This window comes from Vipera ursinii, assembly GCF_947247035.1.
Source record: "Vipera ursinii genome assembly, chromosome: 3".
NCBI lineage: Eukaryota > Metazoa > Chordata > Lepidosauria > Squamata > Viperidae > Vipera > Vipera ursinii.
The window spans coordinates 9,356,830-9,374,678 of record NC_139516.1 but is presented as its reverse complement, the minus strand read 5'-3'; the positions used below and the strand labels follow the sequence as shown (position 1 = coordinate 9,374,678).

Genomic DNA, 17,849 nt, shown 5'->3' with positions numbered 1-17,849 from the left:
TTCCTTGGTGCAGAAATGAATTAAAACTGGCTACCCTGCAGGGTATACGGCCCTCACTTCTTCATACCTTTTGTTAAGACTTACTTTTTGAGACAACAAAGAAAAGAATGAAAAGATGCACCACCTAAGGATACTCTTTTCAGTAAATTGGGGAGGGCATAGAGGAAAAACTAAATATAATTTTTAAAAAAACTTTCAAACCAAGGCGCAGTAGCAGTTCACAGGAATTCACAGAAAACCAAGCTCATGCATTTTATTTTCAAGTCCCTGTGCTTGAAATCAGGTTTTAAAAAAGAATTTAAGGATAAAAATTGTGTTGGTGGACACACACAGCCTTTGATCATCATGTACTGTATACCTGGCCGAACAAAGACTCTCAGATTTCATTCCACTTTTATTTAAATCTATCCCTCTTCCCCGAGTACATTGCCAGCATTCAAACTGCCCACAATGTGCAGCCTTATTAGATACTGTGCAAACAATTCAAAGACCAGTATGAGTATGCTAACTGCAGTGCTGAATTTGAACACCCTGGGGGTTCTTTCAAGGCAAGATGCAAATCTTATTTTTTATGTACTTTTGCCAATACCATCTTTTTACGCCCAGAATATATTAGCAAGGTAATTCTGTGGTGATAATTAGGACCCTACTGCAGCCTAGAACAGCCATTTAAAATATAGGCTGGTGGTGTTGGTGGAAACAGAAAGACCTATGGGAACAATTAATCAGTGGAACGGCTTGTCTCCAGAAGCTGTGGGTGCTCCATCACTAGAGGTTTTTTAGAGGAGACTGGGGTTGGACTAGAAGACCTCCAAGGACCCTTCCCACTCTGTACTTCTGTATTCTGATACGTGTCTTAATAAAGTTGTGAATATACAGTATTCTTCATCTCACATCCAAAGTAATTCATCTCTCTTTCTAAAATAGTTTTTGCCCAACAGGATCCTTTAGTTAAAGTCAGAGAAGATTGGAAACTACTCCTGAAGTCTCTACAGCACAGATATCAAACTTGATCACATCATGTGATGTATCGTGAAGTTTTTTTTGCCTTTGAAGACCTGGGGTGGGCGTGGCCTGAGCGGGACACATCTGGCCCATGGACCGCCAGTTTGACACCCCTGCTCTATAGTATCTAAAGGTAAAGGTAAAGGTTCCCCCGCACATGCGTGCTAGTCATTTCCAACTCTAAGGGCTGGTGCTCATCTCCGTTTCAAAGCCGAAGAGCCAGCACTTGTCCGAGGATGTCTCCGTGGTCATGTGGCCGGCATGACTAGACGCCAAAGGCGCACGGAACGCTGTTACCTTCCCACCGTAGTGGTCCCTATTTTTCTACTTGCATTTTTATGTGCTTTCGAACTGCTAGGTTGGCAGAAGTTGGGATGAGTAACAGGCGCTCACTCTGTTACGCGGCACTCGGGATTCGACCCACCAAACTGCCGACCATCTGATTGACAAGCTCAGTGTCCTAACCCACTGAGCCACAATAGAGCTTAGTGTGCTGGGAAAATACCACCAACATTTATCCTTCCATTCATTTCTCTCAAACTGATGCACCAATCTGGTGAAACCTGATCTAAAAAAGTTAAGAATAATAGGCATTGGACCTGGTATTTAAAAAAAAACCCACAGAAAAATCTCCTAAACAATAAAGTAAGGAATAAAGTAAACTATGCCCCAGAGAAGTCTCCAGCCCCTGAAAGATCAGAGTGTTTGTAATGCTTAACATGGCAAAAAAGAGACATGATTAAACATGAGGGGTATGCATTAAATACCAATCAAGAATCCTTTGGCTGAGATGGGTGGCGAATGAATGAATGGCTTTGGACTTGCAAAACAGAACACCACTCTGTCGCTTGCAAAAAGAGTAATCTTTTTTGCAGATTTTTCTGTGAGCCAAGGTGAATGTACTATAAGAGTCACATTGTGAGCTGGCTTATCAAAACAGCTGCATCTTTTTTTTTCTCCACTCAGGCTTCCACAATAGCCTGTAATACATTGGGGAGTTTAATGACTATCAGAGAGGTGCTGTCCCCACCCAAGGTCCAAACCACTATTTCCAAATCATATTCAAAGTGTGTACAACCTTATGTAAATATATAGGGAGTAATCAAATAAGACTACACTGAAGAGTGTCTAATGTTAATTACACTTAAATGAAACAGAGTGAAATATGGTTTAAGTCCTGCTGCACCCTGTTTTTCCTCTTGCTGTCAACTCCTTGTTCAGAACAACTCCAAGGCATGTTATATCACCACTCAAAAGAAAAATAAAAGTTTGCAAGCCAGCAATTGAGAAACTGCCAGCGGGACCAGCTTGGAAAGGGCATTTCATAACCAAAGAACCATTAGAGACAAAACTATTTATCAAATCTGGCAGGGGTGTGGGGGGAAAAACGGCTCCTTGGCATTGCAGAATTTAAGATCTACAATTTCATAAATGTGTGGTAGGTATATCTTAAATCAGTTTTTCTCAACCTCAGCAACTTGAAGATATGAGGACATCAACTCCCAGAATTCCCCGTGTTGGCTGGAAAATTCTGGCAGTTGATATCCACACATCTTCAAGTTGCTGAGGCTGAGAAGCACTGCTTTAAACTATCACTTCCTTGAAAGCACCCATCCTTTATTACCGCACAGAAAAACCTGAAAATATGGTGTAAAATTCAGGGCTCCAGGCTATTTCTAAAACCTCTTCCTAACAGAAAGAGTTGCATTTAAAGAATCACATTAAGTGTTCCAGATAAGCAGGGCTGATATTTTACATGCTGATCAGGAAACAAGACTCATGCCCCGGGTCTATAAAATCCCACCTACTCACATGAAGGTACAAAATGTGCTTCCCATGACTGTTGTATATTATTCAGAAATACCACCTAATCGTAAAGCACACAGGATAAGGCACAAAAAATGTGGGAGACAGAATTGACAATGTGCTATTTAGGGCCCCCAAATCACTAAGATTCCTTATGCTCCAAAGACTGCAGAAAAGCATTTTCTGCTGATATACTATTGTCTAAATTGCTGATGGTTGGGTCCATATGTCGTATTATATTTTGTGCCAAGATTCCAAGATGGTATATATTTGACGTCTGATTCCATTAGGCCCCCCAAGCAGAGCTGAACACAGCTTTCCCCTATCAAATATTAAAAATAAACCCAAGAGAAATAACATTCAAGAATATAAGCATGCTCAATATTTTCCAAATTAAGGAATCTTAAAAGTGCCAAAGCTGGAGGTTAAGCAACTACAGAACGTGGAAAACTCCTGCTCTGCGGCAACCCAAATATAATTTCTTCTACTGAGAAGATCCTGGGATTACTTGGTAGAAATCCAAAGGCTGCTTTATAACCTTTGGCATAAAAACCCGGCAGAGCGTATGTTTCGAAACATGTACATAAAATAGTTTATAGGCCTGTACAAACTGCTCATATGCAAAGCAGTCAAAGGTTATTCTCATTTCACAGAGTTCTCTCACAATATCGCAAGCCAGACTTGTTAAATATGTGTGAAGCAAATGTCTCCCTTTTAGCATTTACAAGAGATGCTTGTCCTAGCTACAATCTGCCTATTTGCTAATCCTTCTGTCCTCCAGGGAAAATGTAGGAGACAATAATTTTATAGGAAGATAAAAGTGCCTTATATCTCAAGGAACAGAAATATTATCTTTTTCGGCATGCTGTTATGATGGCTTGTTTCAATTTCTCAGAGCAAAGATAACAAGCCCTTTTAATATGCTGTTCTTTTGGGGGCTGATTTTTCCCCCAACACTTTAGGAAGCCTATCTCCAAATTATGACTTTATTGCACCTTTTTATAATTAGGTACTTCTATTAAAAATGTCAACCTGTCTTTTAGATTCTCAAAAGGCTGAAGTGCTAAGTTCCACATATTAAAGAAATCCATCTTCGCCTCTTATTTAATAAACAACATGAACAAATTTCATAAGAGCCCTACCAGAGATTAATTCTTACTTCTGCAGACTTTAATGTGCTTTTTCTCATTTGATGTTGAAGGAAGATTTTTGCTGATGCTCTTCTCTCCCAAAGGGACTCATGTACAAATGATACTCTCTTTTAAGTTATTTTGCATCCTGTATCTTCACTGCCAAGAAAACTGTGGGGATTTATCCAGGAATCAACATGGACTTGAAAGCATACAACAATTTTTTTTAAAAAAATCACTGCAGACTATTATTTAGGTAAGGTAAAGGTTCCCCCGCACATGCGTGCTAGTCGTTTCCAACTCTAGGGGCCGGTGCTCATCTCCGTTTCAAAGCCAAAGAGCCAGCGCTTGTCCGAGGACGTCTCCGTGGTCATGTGGCCGGCATGACTAGACGCCAAAGGCGCACGGAACGCTGTTACCTTCCCACCGTAGTGGTCCCTATTTTTCTACTTGCATTTTTACGTGCTTTCGAACTGCTAGGTTGGCAGAAGCTGGGACAAGTAACAGGCGCTCACTCTGTTGTGCGGCACTCGGGATTCGACCCGCCAAACTGCCGACCTTCTGATCGACAAGCTCAGTGTCCTGAGCCACTGTGTCCCTTAGACTATTAGTTAGGACAAGCTATATTATTTATTTCCCATTTTTATTATTTTTATAAATAACTCAAGGCGGTGAAAATGCCTAATAGTCCTTCCTCCTCCCATTTTCCCATAACCGCCACAAGGTGAGGTGAACTGAAAGAAAGTGACTGGCCCAAAGACACCTAGCCAGCTTTCATACCTAAGGCAGGACTAGAACTCACTATCTCCCTATGATTGGTTCAAAAAAAACAAAAACCAAGTTGGCTTTCATATCTAAAGCAAGACTAGAATTCACCAACTCCCGGTGACTGGCCCAAAGTCAACCAGCTGGCTTTCATGCCTAAGGCACGGCTAGAACTCACCATCTCCTGGTGATTGGACCAAAGTACCCAGCTGGTTTTCATGACTAGGGTGGGACTAGAACTCCCACTCTCCCAGTTTCTAACCTGATGCCTTAACTACTAGATTAAATTGGCTCTAGGTTTTTTCCTCAAAGTTTTCACTCTTTTCCACCCCCTGCCCCCCAAACAGGTAGGACTTCCAAGTCACCAGGATGGAGAAGACTGACTGTACATCACATGTTTAGAGTCTACATTTAGCTGGCTTCACCTTGTCTCTAACAGGAAAGTTAAATCTCAATTTAACTGTAACCTCTCTTTGCTTGAAGGCACTGACTTCCAGTATCCTGCCATCAGCACCTCCTTAATGAGGTACTAATTAACCTGCACAAATCTTCTATTCACATCCCTGGAGCTCAGCACTCCATTGCTGATCGTGGAGAATAAGAAATAACTTGGCATTTGCTGCTTAGCTATTTACTGTGCACAACAAAAGCCGGAACAAATGGCCTGCAGTAACACACAAAGTGAAATGAACAGAGATTTGTGGTCATCCCTACGTCCCATAACTTTTTCCTGGAGGACTGACGATTGCTTAAATAAAGCTTTCCAGAGAAATCCATGCTACTAAGCCCATGCTACTTAACCAAAAATGGACCATTGAAGATAATGGCTAATGATTCTTACTTAAGTACATATGACTCATTTTTTTCAGTTTTAAAGGTAAAGGTAAAGGTTCCCCCGCACATGCGTGCTAGTCGTTTCCGACTCTAGGGGCTGGTGCTCATCTCCGTTTTAAAGCTGAAGAGCCAGCGCTTGTCTGAGGACGTCTCCGTGGTCATGTGGCCGGCATGACTAGACGCCAAAGGTGCATGGAGTGCTGTTACCTTCCCACTGTAGTGGTCCCTATTTTTCTACTTGCATTTTTACGTGCTTTCGAACTGCTAGGTTGGCAGAAGCTGGGACGAGTAACGGGTGCTCACTCTGCTACGCGGCACTCGGGATTCGACCCACCAAACTGCCAACCTTCTGATCAACAAGCTCAGCGTCCTAACCCACCGAGCCACAATAGAGTTTAGTGTGCTGGGAAAATACCACCAACATTTATCCTTCCACTCATTTCTCCAGAACCGGAGAAGAAGGAGGTTGAGATGCTTATCTTATACCTCTACCACTTTCTCTTAATCATACAGCTGGGTATAATTTTCTACCAACAAGGACTGGGACGGTACTTGTAAGCTACATGTTGGCCACTGGCACAGATGAGATGGAAAGAGCCTCATATATCCTACTTGTTACAACTTGTCAGTATCACTATTTCAACAGTAGTCTCTTTTCTCCACTCAGCTGATCTATGATCTTGGGGGAGGGAAGAAAACCAGGTAGGGTTTCCTCAAGCTGCACAGAAGGTAGCCATCCCTGAAAGCAAACCTGGATTCCTTCCAGAAAAAAGCACGTCAGCTATAGATCAATAAAGGCTGCAAATGGAGGCTGCCCATGGCGACAACAGGTAATCTGAGAGCCCTGGGGAGGAATAGGAAGAATGATCTGGCTGAAACAGGAATCTGGGTCTTCTCCATAGGCGTTTAAGATGAATGAACCTTTATTATTATCAAAGTACAACCATGTTATACATTGAGATTGGCTGAGCCTCCGTTCGTGCCCCCACCACCACCACAACTCACAATGACAACAAATCCACCAACTTGTTACACCCTGTGAGCTAACTGCACACAACACACCAGCCTCGCAAGTCAATCATACATAAAGTTATTTCCCGTTCAAGAGCCTGACAGCCCATGGATAAAAGCTGTTCTTCAGCCTGTTGGTACGGCTGGCTATGCTCCTATATCTCCTACCTAATGGTAGGAGAGTAAAGAGGTGCCGACCAGGGTGTGAGTCGTCCCTGAGAATTTTCCTCACTCTTCCGAGGCAGCGAGCCCTGGCGAGGTCATCCAGTGGTGTCAGGGGACAGCCCGCGATGTTTTGTGCTGTGCTCACCACCCTCTGTAATATCTTCCTATCCGCGGCTGTCAGGCCAGCCTAGAAGACCACAATACAGTGCGAAAGGACGCTCTCTATAGTAGACCGGTAAAAGAAGGTCATCAGCCGTTGTTCTTCCACAAGACCCTGAGGAAGTGGAGTCTCTGTTGGACCTTTCTGGCCACCTGGGTTGTACTGACTTTCCAGGTAAGATCTTCACAGAGGTAGACTCTGTGAAGGTGAAAATATCCAAAGGGAAAGATGGTCAAACGTTCTACAAGTCACTGTAAAATGACTTAAAGGCTACAAAAGTCAACTTGGTGACAGCCCTGAACATTACCGCATCAGCATAGTAATAATAGGTAGTCCTTAACTTACATTTAGTGACCATTCAAAGTTACAATGGCACTGAAAATAGTAACATGACTGTTTTGAACACTTACACGACTGTTGCAGCATCCCCATGGGTTAAAGCAGGGGTAGGCAACCTCGGCTCTTTTACGACTCATGGACTTCAACTCCCAGAATTCCTGAGCCAGCCAAGCTGGCTCAGGAATTCTGGGAGTTGAAGTCCATGAGTCGTAAAAGAGCCGAGGTTGCCTACCCCTGGGTTAAAGTGATCAGAATTCAGATGCTTGGCAACTGACTCGTATTTATGATGGCTGCAGTGTCCCGGAGTCATGTGATCCCCTTTTGCGATTCTCTGAGAAGCAAAAGTCAATGGGGAAGCCAAATCCACTTAACAGCAGTGTTACCAACAATTGCAGTGATTCCCTTAACAACAGTGGCAAGAAAGGTAGTAAAATGGGGCAAAACTCACTTAACAACTGTCTCACTTAGCAACGTAAATTTTGGGCTCCATTGTGGTCCTAACGTAAGGACTACCTATATATTGGAAACCTTGTCTGTAAATTGGGGTACTCAAGATGATGACTCAAAGAAGTAATAAAACAGAACTCAGAACTGTTCCCTGGTAGGTAAAGGTAAAGGTTCCCCCGCACATGTGTGCTAGTCGTTTCCAACTCTAGGGGCCGGTGCTCATCTCCGTTTCAAAGCCGAAGAGCCAGCGCTTGTCCGAGGACGTCTCCGTGGTCATGTGGCTGGCATGACTAGATGCCAAAGGCACATGGAACACTGTTACCTTCCCACCGTAGTGGTCCCTATTTTTGCATTTTTACGTGCTTTCGAACTGCTAGGTTGGCAGAAGCTGGGATGAGTAACAGGCGCTCACTCTGCTACGTGGCACTCGGGATTCGACCCGCCAAACTGCCGACCTTCTGATCGACAAGCTCAGCGTCCTAACCCAAGGAGAAATTCTTGGGGAAGTAATCTGCCATGTAATTTTGCAACACAAAACAAAAACAAAGCAAATGAAGGATTTGACCTAATCAGGTATACAACCAATGGTGCCAGGAAACATAACCTAGATGGCAATATCTGATAGTCAAATGGTGGTATCCAGTCCAGAACTGATGCAATCCAGTCCAGAACTGATTCAATTCAACCAAAACACCACTGAGGAATGGAGGAACTATCAGCCAATCACTTGGGAACTAAGAAAGGCTTCTGTGGTGGTCTCTCATGGAAAAAAAGAGTGTCTTTCCTGCCTCGGGATGAGAGCCCAGAGCAATGTCCAAAGCTCCCTTTTATTCACAAGGAAATCACACTCATTGGATTGAGCTCGTGTATAACAACAAAATCCTACTTTCCCATTGGCTCTGAACCTCCATGATAGTCCCCAGGCTTGGTTATGTCAGCTGCATCTTAATAGCCAACAATTAGCTGATTCACCTTGTGCTGAACAGGTGGTTTATCATGGCTTGTTTCAGGAGACTGAAAAACAATGGTTTCAGCTGCGCTTCTGCAGCCTGCAATAATTTCCCTACAGGCTTCTTCAACAAAGGATGAAGAAGGATGAAGAAGAGAATCTAGAAGGACAACAGTGGTTAAAGGACAGTTCATCAGCTGATGACACAGAACAGGAATAAAGGGCAGAAAGTAAAAAGAGCAAGAAGGATGAGCAGAGGGTGTAATATGAAGGATGGAATTACAGACTGTTGAACCTCTTATCTGAAACAGGAATAAATTCAAATGGAGAGGGAGTAGAAGATAAAGAAGATAAATGACAGCTAGCGGAAGGAAAAGGAGAAACAATACCCATAATTTGTAATAGACAGCTTGCATAGGATAGCAATAGCAGTTAGACCACTTCATAGTGCTTTACAGCCCTCTCCAAGCGGTTTACAGTCAGCACCCTCCCCCCAACAATCTGGGTCCTCATTTTGCCGACCTCGGAAGGATGGAAGGCTGAGTCAACCTTGAGCCGCTCAGCTCTGAAGGAATCGAACTCCTGAGAGTGTGAGCAGAATTAGCCTGCAATACTGCATTCTAACCACTGCGCCACCATGGCTCATTTGTGGTGAGGATGTGGTGGATTGGGCCCTCCTTGTGTCAATACGCCCTCCACTACGACCCTTCCCGTGATTGCTGGAAAGAGCAGACACAACAATGCTGGCCCAAGGACAATTTACTCCAGAGGAAGTCCTGTCTGTTACTAGTCTACTCCGGAGAAGGCCAAAGAATGGAAGGATCCATTTGCTAAGATTGCCCTTTCTTGAGAATGAGCCTCCCTGATTCATTAACAATTCAGGTTTTATTAGCTATATCAAGGTCAAGGAACCAAGGGAGCTGAAAGGCTCAAGAAGAAAGAAGACCAAAGAAGTAGGAAATATTTATTTCTGATGAGGTTCATTTCAGCCAGTTGTTCATTTGGCTCAGGATCTCTCGCAACACATAGAGCAGGAGTCTTCAAACTTGGCCCTTTTATGACTTGTGGACTTCAACTCCCAGAATTCCTCAGCCAGCATGGGGGAACTATGGCCCCCTCATGACTCGTGGACTTCAACTCTCAGAATTCCTCAGCCAGCATGGGGGAACTATGGCCCCCTCATGACTCGTGGACTTCAACTCCCAGAATTCCTCAGCCAGCATGGCTCAGCTTGGAAACCTCTCCCTTTCCCCTCAGCGTGCCTGGCTGAGGAATTCTGGGAGTTGAAGTCCACAAGTCATAAAAGGGCCAAGTTTGAAGACCCCTGACATAGAGAACAAGGTCCCATTGATGGCTCACCACCCTTAAAATGAAATCCATAAGCTGAGCTTGCTGTATAATTCCATGATCTCCATCTTGGATTTCTATAAGTAAGGGCTTCTTTTTCTTTACCTGACTTCTATGAAAACTGCTCTGATGACAAAAGCAAAACAGAGCTAGCCCTTCCCTCTTTCAAACCGAGCCCCATCTAGCAGGGCCAAGAAGAAGGGCCTTCTCTGTAGTGGCTCCCTCCCTGTGGAACATCATCCCTGCAGAGATAAGATCGGTCCCCACTTTGACACTCTTTTGCAAACCCTGAAGATGTAGTTTTGCCACTGGGACTGGGGAACCTCAGAACGATACTGAGCCCATTGTGGCACCTTTGATTATTGTCGCCAAGAAGGTGGGGGAGTTATTGCTTTTTTATTGTTCTTGTATTGGGCTTTTATCCGTTTAAGACAACCGGAGTCACTGAGAGCGGGCTGGGTGGCCATATAAATTTTCTTAAATAAAATAAACTACCTGAGGGGGGGGGGTTGGGGGGGAAATCCTGCTTAGTTTCGCTGTTCAGTTTTCGATTCTTCTGTTTTCCTGCTCCTTGGATTGACAGGATAGCCAGTTTCTTCCGTAAGGTACGGTGGAGAAAATAAGATACTTGCCCAGTTTAGCTTAAGGTAGAAAGCAAAGTCAACTCGACTTTGGCTGACAAGTTTGTGCAGGCTTTTTGGCAGCAATAGGGAAGTGATTTCCATCGCCTTCTTTGGGGATTTTTTTTTTGTAATTCCCAGTCTACCCTACAGCCCTGGTAATGTCCCACCCATCATGCAGGCTGTATTAAACTTAGCTTTCAGGGTTAGACAAAGTTACAGAAGATTTAGTCTAAAGAGGGTGCCCAAACAGTCACTCAACGGTCAAATCTGCCTTGTTTAGGAAAGGAAAGTGGAATCCTTTATCCTTAGAAGAATAAGGCAGAAGAAAGGAGTTCCATTTTTCGACTATTCCAACTACTGTTGGAATCAACTTTCTGCAAAGTTTTCTAAATTTTTGGGACAATTAAAATTTGAAGATTTGGGGAACATCCCTTTTCCAACAGGGAAGTGTTTCTCTGTATGCATCCAAGCGACTTCTTTTTAATTTTTTTTTATTCCGCCTTTATTTTTTTTAAATAAATAATTCAAGGCAGCAAACATAGCCAACATTCCTTCTTCCTCCTATTTTTCTTTCTTTTTCAACTTGGTTCATTCTGGATTTCTGGACCTTCTAAGTCAGTGGTGTCCAACCTTGGTAACTTTAAGGCTTGTGGACTTCGTACCGGCTGGGGAATTCTGGGAGTTGAAGTCCACAGGTCTTAAAAGTTACCAAGGCTAGTTCTCAGTACTCTAAAAGAAGATCCAATCCATTTGGAGAGAATTAAAATGAATTAAATTGTTTTAAAAATTAAATTAAATGGTTTAAATTAAATTAAATTAAATTGTGCCTGAGGATGTACTCAGGCCCTGAGTAACCGCCCTGAGTCCTCAGGGAAAGGGCGGTATATAAATGCAATAAAATAAATAAAATAAATAAATACTCCAGTACTAATCTGAAAGCTTGGAAGACTAAACCTCTGGGTCCTGGTGAATGACACATATTGAATCCTGCAACGTTATCGTGGGACACGTATATTTGCCTTCCTTTGTGTTGAATTAAAACAGGAAGGCTGATTGTCACACTTGGCTGGAGAAAGCAAAACATCACACAGGCTAAGAAAAATCTTTCAAAAATGTATTATTATTTTTTCTCAAATCCTTTGGGAAAGAAACGCTCTAGCAGATACCTTTGTTCAGCAACAAGCAAGGAAAAACACACAGCACCTGCAGGGCTCCTAATTATGGGAGGGGAAGTCCAATGCTCTGTTAGAGGCACTTGATTGCAAAAGCTGTCCTATAAATTTCTAGCTTCCACAGGTAATAATAAATTGTACCTGACAGAGAAGAAAGAGAAGGAGAGAGAGAGAGAGAGAGAGAGAGAGAGAGAGAGAGAGAGAGAGAGAGAGAGAGAGAGAGAGAGAGAGAGAGAGAGAAAAGCTGGCTGAGGAATTCTGGGAGTTGAAATCCTCAAGTCTTAAAGTTGCCACGTTTGGAGAACCCTATCCTAACGCACAGAGTTATCCTATACAGCAAAAGAATGATTGTTTTTCTTCCCTGGGAAAAATAAGATTTTCTTTCTGTGGACACCCCCCTTACAGCACACATAAAACATTTATTAGCAGGACCAAGGCAAACTGAACAGAGTAACTAAAACAAAAGCAAAACATCTATGGGTAAATTGTTTTGACCTTGATAGTTATCTATCAGGAATGCTTAAGTCCAATTTAAAAGCAAACACCTCTATTCATGACTTAGCATTTGACAAGAATAAACACCCACATAGAAAACTACCAACAGTAACCAAAAGAAAGAAAAAGTCTTATGGTAAACTGCCCAAATATTTAAAATACTCACTTACTGGTTTTTTTTTTAAAGCAAGAGATGAAGAAAGAATCACATTGATTTAAAATAATCAACTTCTGAAATAATCCAAATTGCCCAGAAGGTTTCGAGAGATTCATTCTTGATTTAAACTCAACCTCGGCAACTTGAAGATGGGTGGACTTCCAACACTGAATGCACCAGTCAGGATGATTTGCCTAATCACTAAATCAACTCAAATGTATTCATATAATGCACTGTATCATAAAATAATCAAATGGGGTCGGCTCCATATAACAGGTTATATTATCAAAACACCAACCCCAGCCTCCTCAAAAAACACCTTAACCAAAGTTAATAATAATCAAGCTTAACATACTCTCCAAACGCATATGAATTGTCTCAATGTCTCCCAACGTGGCCAATTTCCAGAAGTGCAGGCTTCAATCCCAGAATTCTGGGATTGAATTAGCTGAGGAATTCTGGGAGTTGAAGTCCACACATACAGAAGTCAGCGAGGTGGGGAAAACCTGTTTTAGGTCTTCATTTGATCTGATTAAACATGCTCTAACTTTAGCATCAGCTTAAATCTCAAGTACTTGGAGATTCTTTATAAACAATGGGTCAACCACTAGGATTATTTGCTTTAAAATTAAATATACATCCGTGCCTCAGCCACAGAAATAGCAAATGTCAACAGACAACTGGCAACATCCTCAGGTTTTTATAGTTTCAGAAACTCAGGGAGGGTATTATTTCCAAAGACATGTTATTTATTTATTTATTGAGAAATTCATTTCGGCTTCTCCTTTTTGAGATTAAAGGAAGCTGTAGGTCGCTTGATCACAAGTTATGGAGAATTTCTTTGAGATCATTTTCATTCCATTTTTTCCACTTTGTGGCTCCTCATAACAAAAGATGGGATTTTACTGAAGCAATATACAGTAGGATTAAAAAAAATCACTCAGGGCAGATGGGTAGTATAGAAATTATATATATGTATATATTTTTTTTAAAAAAGCTGCTTTTGAGCATATGGGATCATGAAAAGATAGCCTTCTTTTTAAGGAGCTACAGAAAGAAGCTATATTCATATTTTCATGCATTTGAAGCACCTTTCTCAATTATCTCAGAAATATTTTCAGAGTCCAAGAAAAGATAGCTTTAGGCAGTATCTAGTTGAATTGGTGCACTGAAGGAGGGATATAAATATAATAAACTATGTATGGGAAAGTACACTTAGCCATACTTGTTATGACCTGGAAGGAAATGTATGTACAAATTGCAAATAGGAGGAATTTAAAAACCTATTTCAAGCTACAATGCTTGTGTTCACACAACACAGTCCCAGATCAGTAATAAAACTAGCAACTGTACTTACTTGTCTATGGAGATTTTCAATCATCCAGGTCATGGTTGTCCCAAAGGTGCTTTTTCCAAATGGCAACTGGACTTCCTTGGTTTTTCTTTTCCTTTGAAAACATTTCACTTCTCATCCAAGAAGCTTCTTCACTTCGCTCAGAATGGAAGAAATCTCTTGGGTGAAAAAGCGAAATATTTCAAAGGAAAAAACAAAAAAAGTCCACTTGCCTTTTGGAAAAAGCACATTTGGGACAACAAGTGTACTTGTGTGACGTAATCAAGTTAGGTATTTTGTAGCTCAGTTTATTATATTTAACTTGCTTGTGGTCCCATGCATTATGCAAACCTAGAAAGTGGTCTAATTCAAAAACTAGGTTGTATGAATGTTGCAACAGGATCCTATGACTTGGTCAAGACCAGCCAACTAGCTTTACAGATTTGAAGATTGCAACAAATGCCCCAAATAGCACATTTCTGAAAGATCACTTGGCCCAGAGTCTAGGTGCTCAGTGAATCTTTTATGTTTACCTTCTTCATAGCATCTCTGCCAATTTTAGGTTTATTCATAGATTCCGAGTAAAAACCATGGAACAACTTGTAAAGTCTCCCTTGAAATGAACATATTCAGAAAGTTTTCTTGGCAACACTACAGAAATGGTTTGCTTTTGACTTCTTCCAGGATATTTTTTTTTTCAATTTCTCAATCTATTCTACATATTGATCTACTCTACAGATTGATTTACAGTTTGCTTTGCAGCCTTTCTTAACAATGTCACATCCAAGTAGGTCTAAGCCTGCTCAGCTTTTGAAGATCAGTCAAAGCTTATCTGTTGGCTTAATCAATGTGCCCAGCCAAAAGATCACACACACACACACAGAAATCTATGATGGTGGGGGTAGAAGGAAGTTTGCATGGAGATGGATGTTTTCTTGAACTTTCCAAAGAAAGCGCTCTTATTTTTTTGAGCTTGAGCCTAAGAATGCTATTCACTTATTCACAACAGCAAAAATCAAATTACATAGGTTGAGCTTAAGTTGTCTCATTGGCCTCTGTGCAAAGAGCGATTGAGATCCCCAGGCAAAAAGCTCATTTTGTACACAAACACAACTTCCTCCGGTCTTTTGGCCATATTGGGGTGGTGAAAATGCCCTCCCAGATTTGCTTCTCTTAAGGCTCAAAGGGACCCAACAGAACACAACTGTGTTGATAGTTCCACAGAGACTCTTCTGCAAGATTTGAGTGTGAAAACCAAGGAGAAAAAAAAGGGGAAGGGATTATTTTGACATAACTTCTCTGGATAGCAAAGCAAACACTCCCCCCCAAAAGAAGGGATTGGGAGTAAGAAAAGGCAACCAGTATGTAATTCCTGAGAAAAACGAGAAGCAAAGCTGCACACCACCCTATTCCTTCTCTCCCAACCATCTCCTAAATCCAGAAAATGCAAAAATGTAGGGCCCAATCACTGAATGGGGGCTGGGGAGGGGGGGTCACAAAAGGACATTGGCCAGCCAGCTGCAATCTCAGGGCTTTGTTTGTTTGTTTTCCAATTCTAGTCAAAGGTATCAGGTGGAAACATCTTAGGAGGCGTTCCCCAACTTTCCTTCTCCTTTAGGAAATAAGGAGAAGACCGGCTTTGGGGGTGACTTTCCTTTCCTTGATCTTGCTATCCAAGGATACACCTCCGTAGCTTTCCTTTGGCTGCATCCAGAGGTAGCCTTCGCAGGCTCCCTTGAGAGAGGGCCCCCTTTGGCGCTGCAAGGCGACACGAAAGTTTGCTCAGCCTAAAATCCAGAGGTTTCCACCCCCCCCCCCCGGAGCCACCGCATACAGACGTGATCTTGGCTCACCCCGCCTGCCTTACATTACGCCACCTTGCCCAACAAGCCGCTTCCGCTGGGATGGTGGCCATCGGGCAACTCCAGTCGGCCCATCCTAAAGAGGTGACCGGTGTGTGTGTGTGTGTGTGTGTGTGTCTGCAGCCCCACGCACACGGCAGGGGAAAAAAAAAGTTGCACAAGACAAGGACGTGGCCAGGATTCTCACGTGCCCCCAAGACCCCTTCCTCGCGGCTGGCCAGAAAACAAGGCATTCAGACGAGAGAGAGAGAGAGAGAGAGAGAGAGAGAGAGAGAGAGAGAGAGAGAGAGAGAGAGAGAGAGAGAGAGAGAGAGAGAGGGGGGGGGGGGGAGAGAGGGAGAGGGAGAGGGAGAGAGAGAGAGAGAGAGAGAGAAAAGAAGGCGGGCGGGCGGGGGATGGGGAGGCGGTTCCCCAATCCAGAAGACCCAGCAGGGAGGGGGGGCTATTGCCCACCAGCCGATGGGTCTGGACAAGACAGTGGACTCAGCTTGCAGACCATCAAAAAGAGACGGCACCAGCTCTTCCTCTCCCCCCCTCGCCCCCCCACCCCCCGTGCAAGAAGGAGACCCGGGAGCAGAGGGAGGGAGGGAGGGGAAGGGGGAGCAGAGACCCTCACCTTTGCCTCTGCACCTCCACAGGTAGCCCTCCTCCTCCTCCTCCTCCAACAGGGGCGCCCTGGTTGTGGTTCAGCAATCCGGGGGGCGCGATGCCCGTCTTGGGGGCCCCCACCAACACCCCTGCCAGGGCGGCCGGGCTGACGGCGGCGGCGGGCAGCGGGCAGAGCGGGCTGCCCAGCAGCAGCTGGGGCAGGAGAGCAGCGGCCGCGGCGCCCAGCCCGCGGGAAGGGTCCAGCTCAGTCGCGGGGGCCAGCAGGAACCCCGCCGGGGGGGGCGTGGGGGGGCGGCGGCAGCAGCAGCAGGCGGGGCTCGGCCGAGGCCGCCCCTGCTGCCTCTTCCTCCGGCCGCGGGGGCGGCGGCGGCGGCGGCGGCGGCTGCTGCTGCTGCGGTTCCCCCGGGGCCGACGAGGCGGGGAAGGCGGGCTGCCCCTGCGACGGCTTGCCGGACGCCGGGCAGGGCGGCCGCCCGTCCAAGGAGATGTTGTTGAGGAAGAAGAGGGCGGCCTGCCTCCGCCGCGCATCGCCGCCCCGCTTGCGAGCCCCGGCCGCCGCCGCCAGCCCAGCCGCTGCCTCCGGAGGCTCCTCTCGAGCCGGCCGGTTAGTCGGGGAGCCGCACGCAGTCGCAGCCATTCTCCCCAGCCGCCGCCGCCTCTGCCCGCAGCCGCCACTGCCGCCACTCGCAGCGGCGGGGAAGCCGTCGGCCCGCCGGCCGCCCGCCCCCAGCTCGGGCGGGTGGAGCGCACTCGCGCTTCCCCCTTTGGGCCGCTCGGCCCGGCTAAGGGAGGCGGCTCAGGGGAGCCCGGCCAGCTATTGGCCGCGTCGCGGCGGTATGTAAATACGGACGACCTTCGCCGCTTCTCATTGGCGCGCCGTCCGTCCTATAGTCACGGCCGCTCTATTTTCCCCTCCTGCTCCTCCTCCCCCCGGGACTTTTTCTTTCCTCCTTCCTTTCTCTTTACGCGTCTTCACGCGGTCCTAAAGGCCGCCGGGTTCAAAGGCCGGGAACATTATCCGAGGGGGGGGGGTTAGAAAAAAAAACAACAAGAAAAGTTCAGTTGCCTTTTGGGAGAAACCAGGTGGATAGCTGAGAATCTCTATAGACATTTATTTTTTTAAATTTTAATTCCATTCTCCGAAGACTCAGGGCGGCTTACAAGCTTAGCAGTAGCCTTCATTCTATGTATATGCCTGCTTATTAGGGCTTTCACACCCCCCCCCCAAGCGGCATTATTACAAAGTCAGCTTATTGCCCCCAACAATCTGGGTCCTCATTTTACCTACCTCGGAAGGATGGAAGGCTGAGTCAACCTTGAGCCTGGTGGGACTCGAACCTGCACTAATTGCAGGCAGCTGGTGTTACTTAAGGAGGCATTAGCCCACTGCTCCACCAAGGCTCCATTTGGCGGGAAATGCAAGGAAACCATCCTTTAGAGCAGTGTTTCTCAAACTTGGGGGTTGCTGGTGTGTCTGCCTGCCTAGACTAGAGTCATTACATAGCTGGGAGATGGGCAGCTATGCAAACTGAATAAATAAATATGTCTTTAAAAGTCAGGTGGCCCATGACTTGAAAAGGCAAAGAAGAAACAGATTATAGTCGAATACAACACACCCAGTGTTTTTCAAACTTCGCATT

At 44.8% G+C, this 17,849-nt stretch overlaps 1 protein-coding gene across 1 annotated transcript in view; it reads right to left on the bottom strand.

The window, feature by feature from the left end:
- CABLES2 (Cdk5 and Abl enzyme substrate 2) overlaps positions 1 to 16,971 on the bottom strand; it is a 60,229-nt gene extending 43,258 nt beyond the window's left edge. Inside the window, 2 exon segments of the mRNA XM_083360869.1 lie at positions 16,217 to 16,488; positions 16,490 to 16,971. Coding sequence (XP_083216995.1) covers positions 16,217 to 16,488; positions 16,490 to 16,846 — 629 coding nt within the window. The 5' untranslated portion in view covers positions 16,847 to 16,971.
- Positions 16,972 to 17,849: the final 878 nt, after the last annotated feature.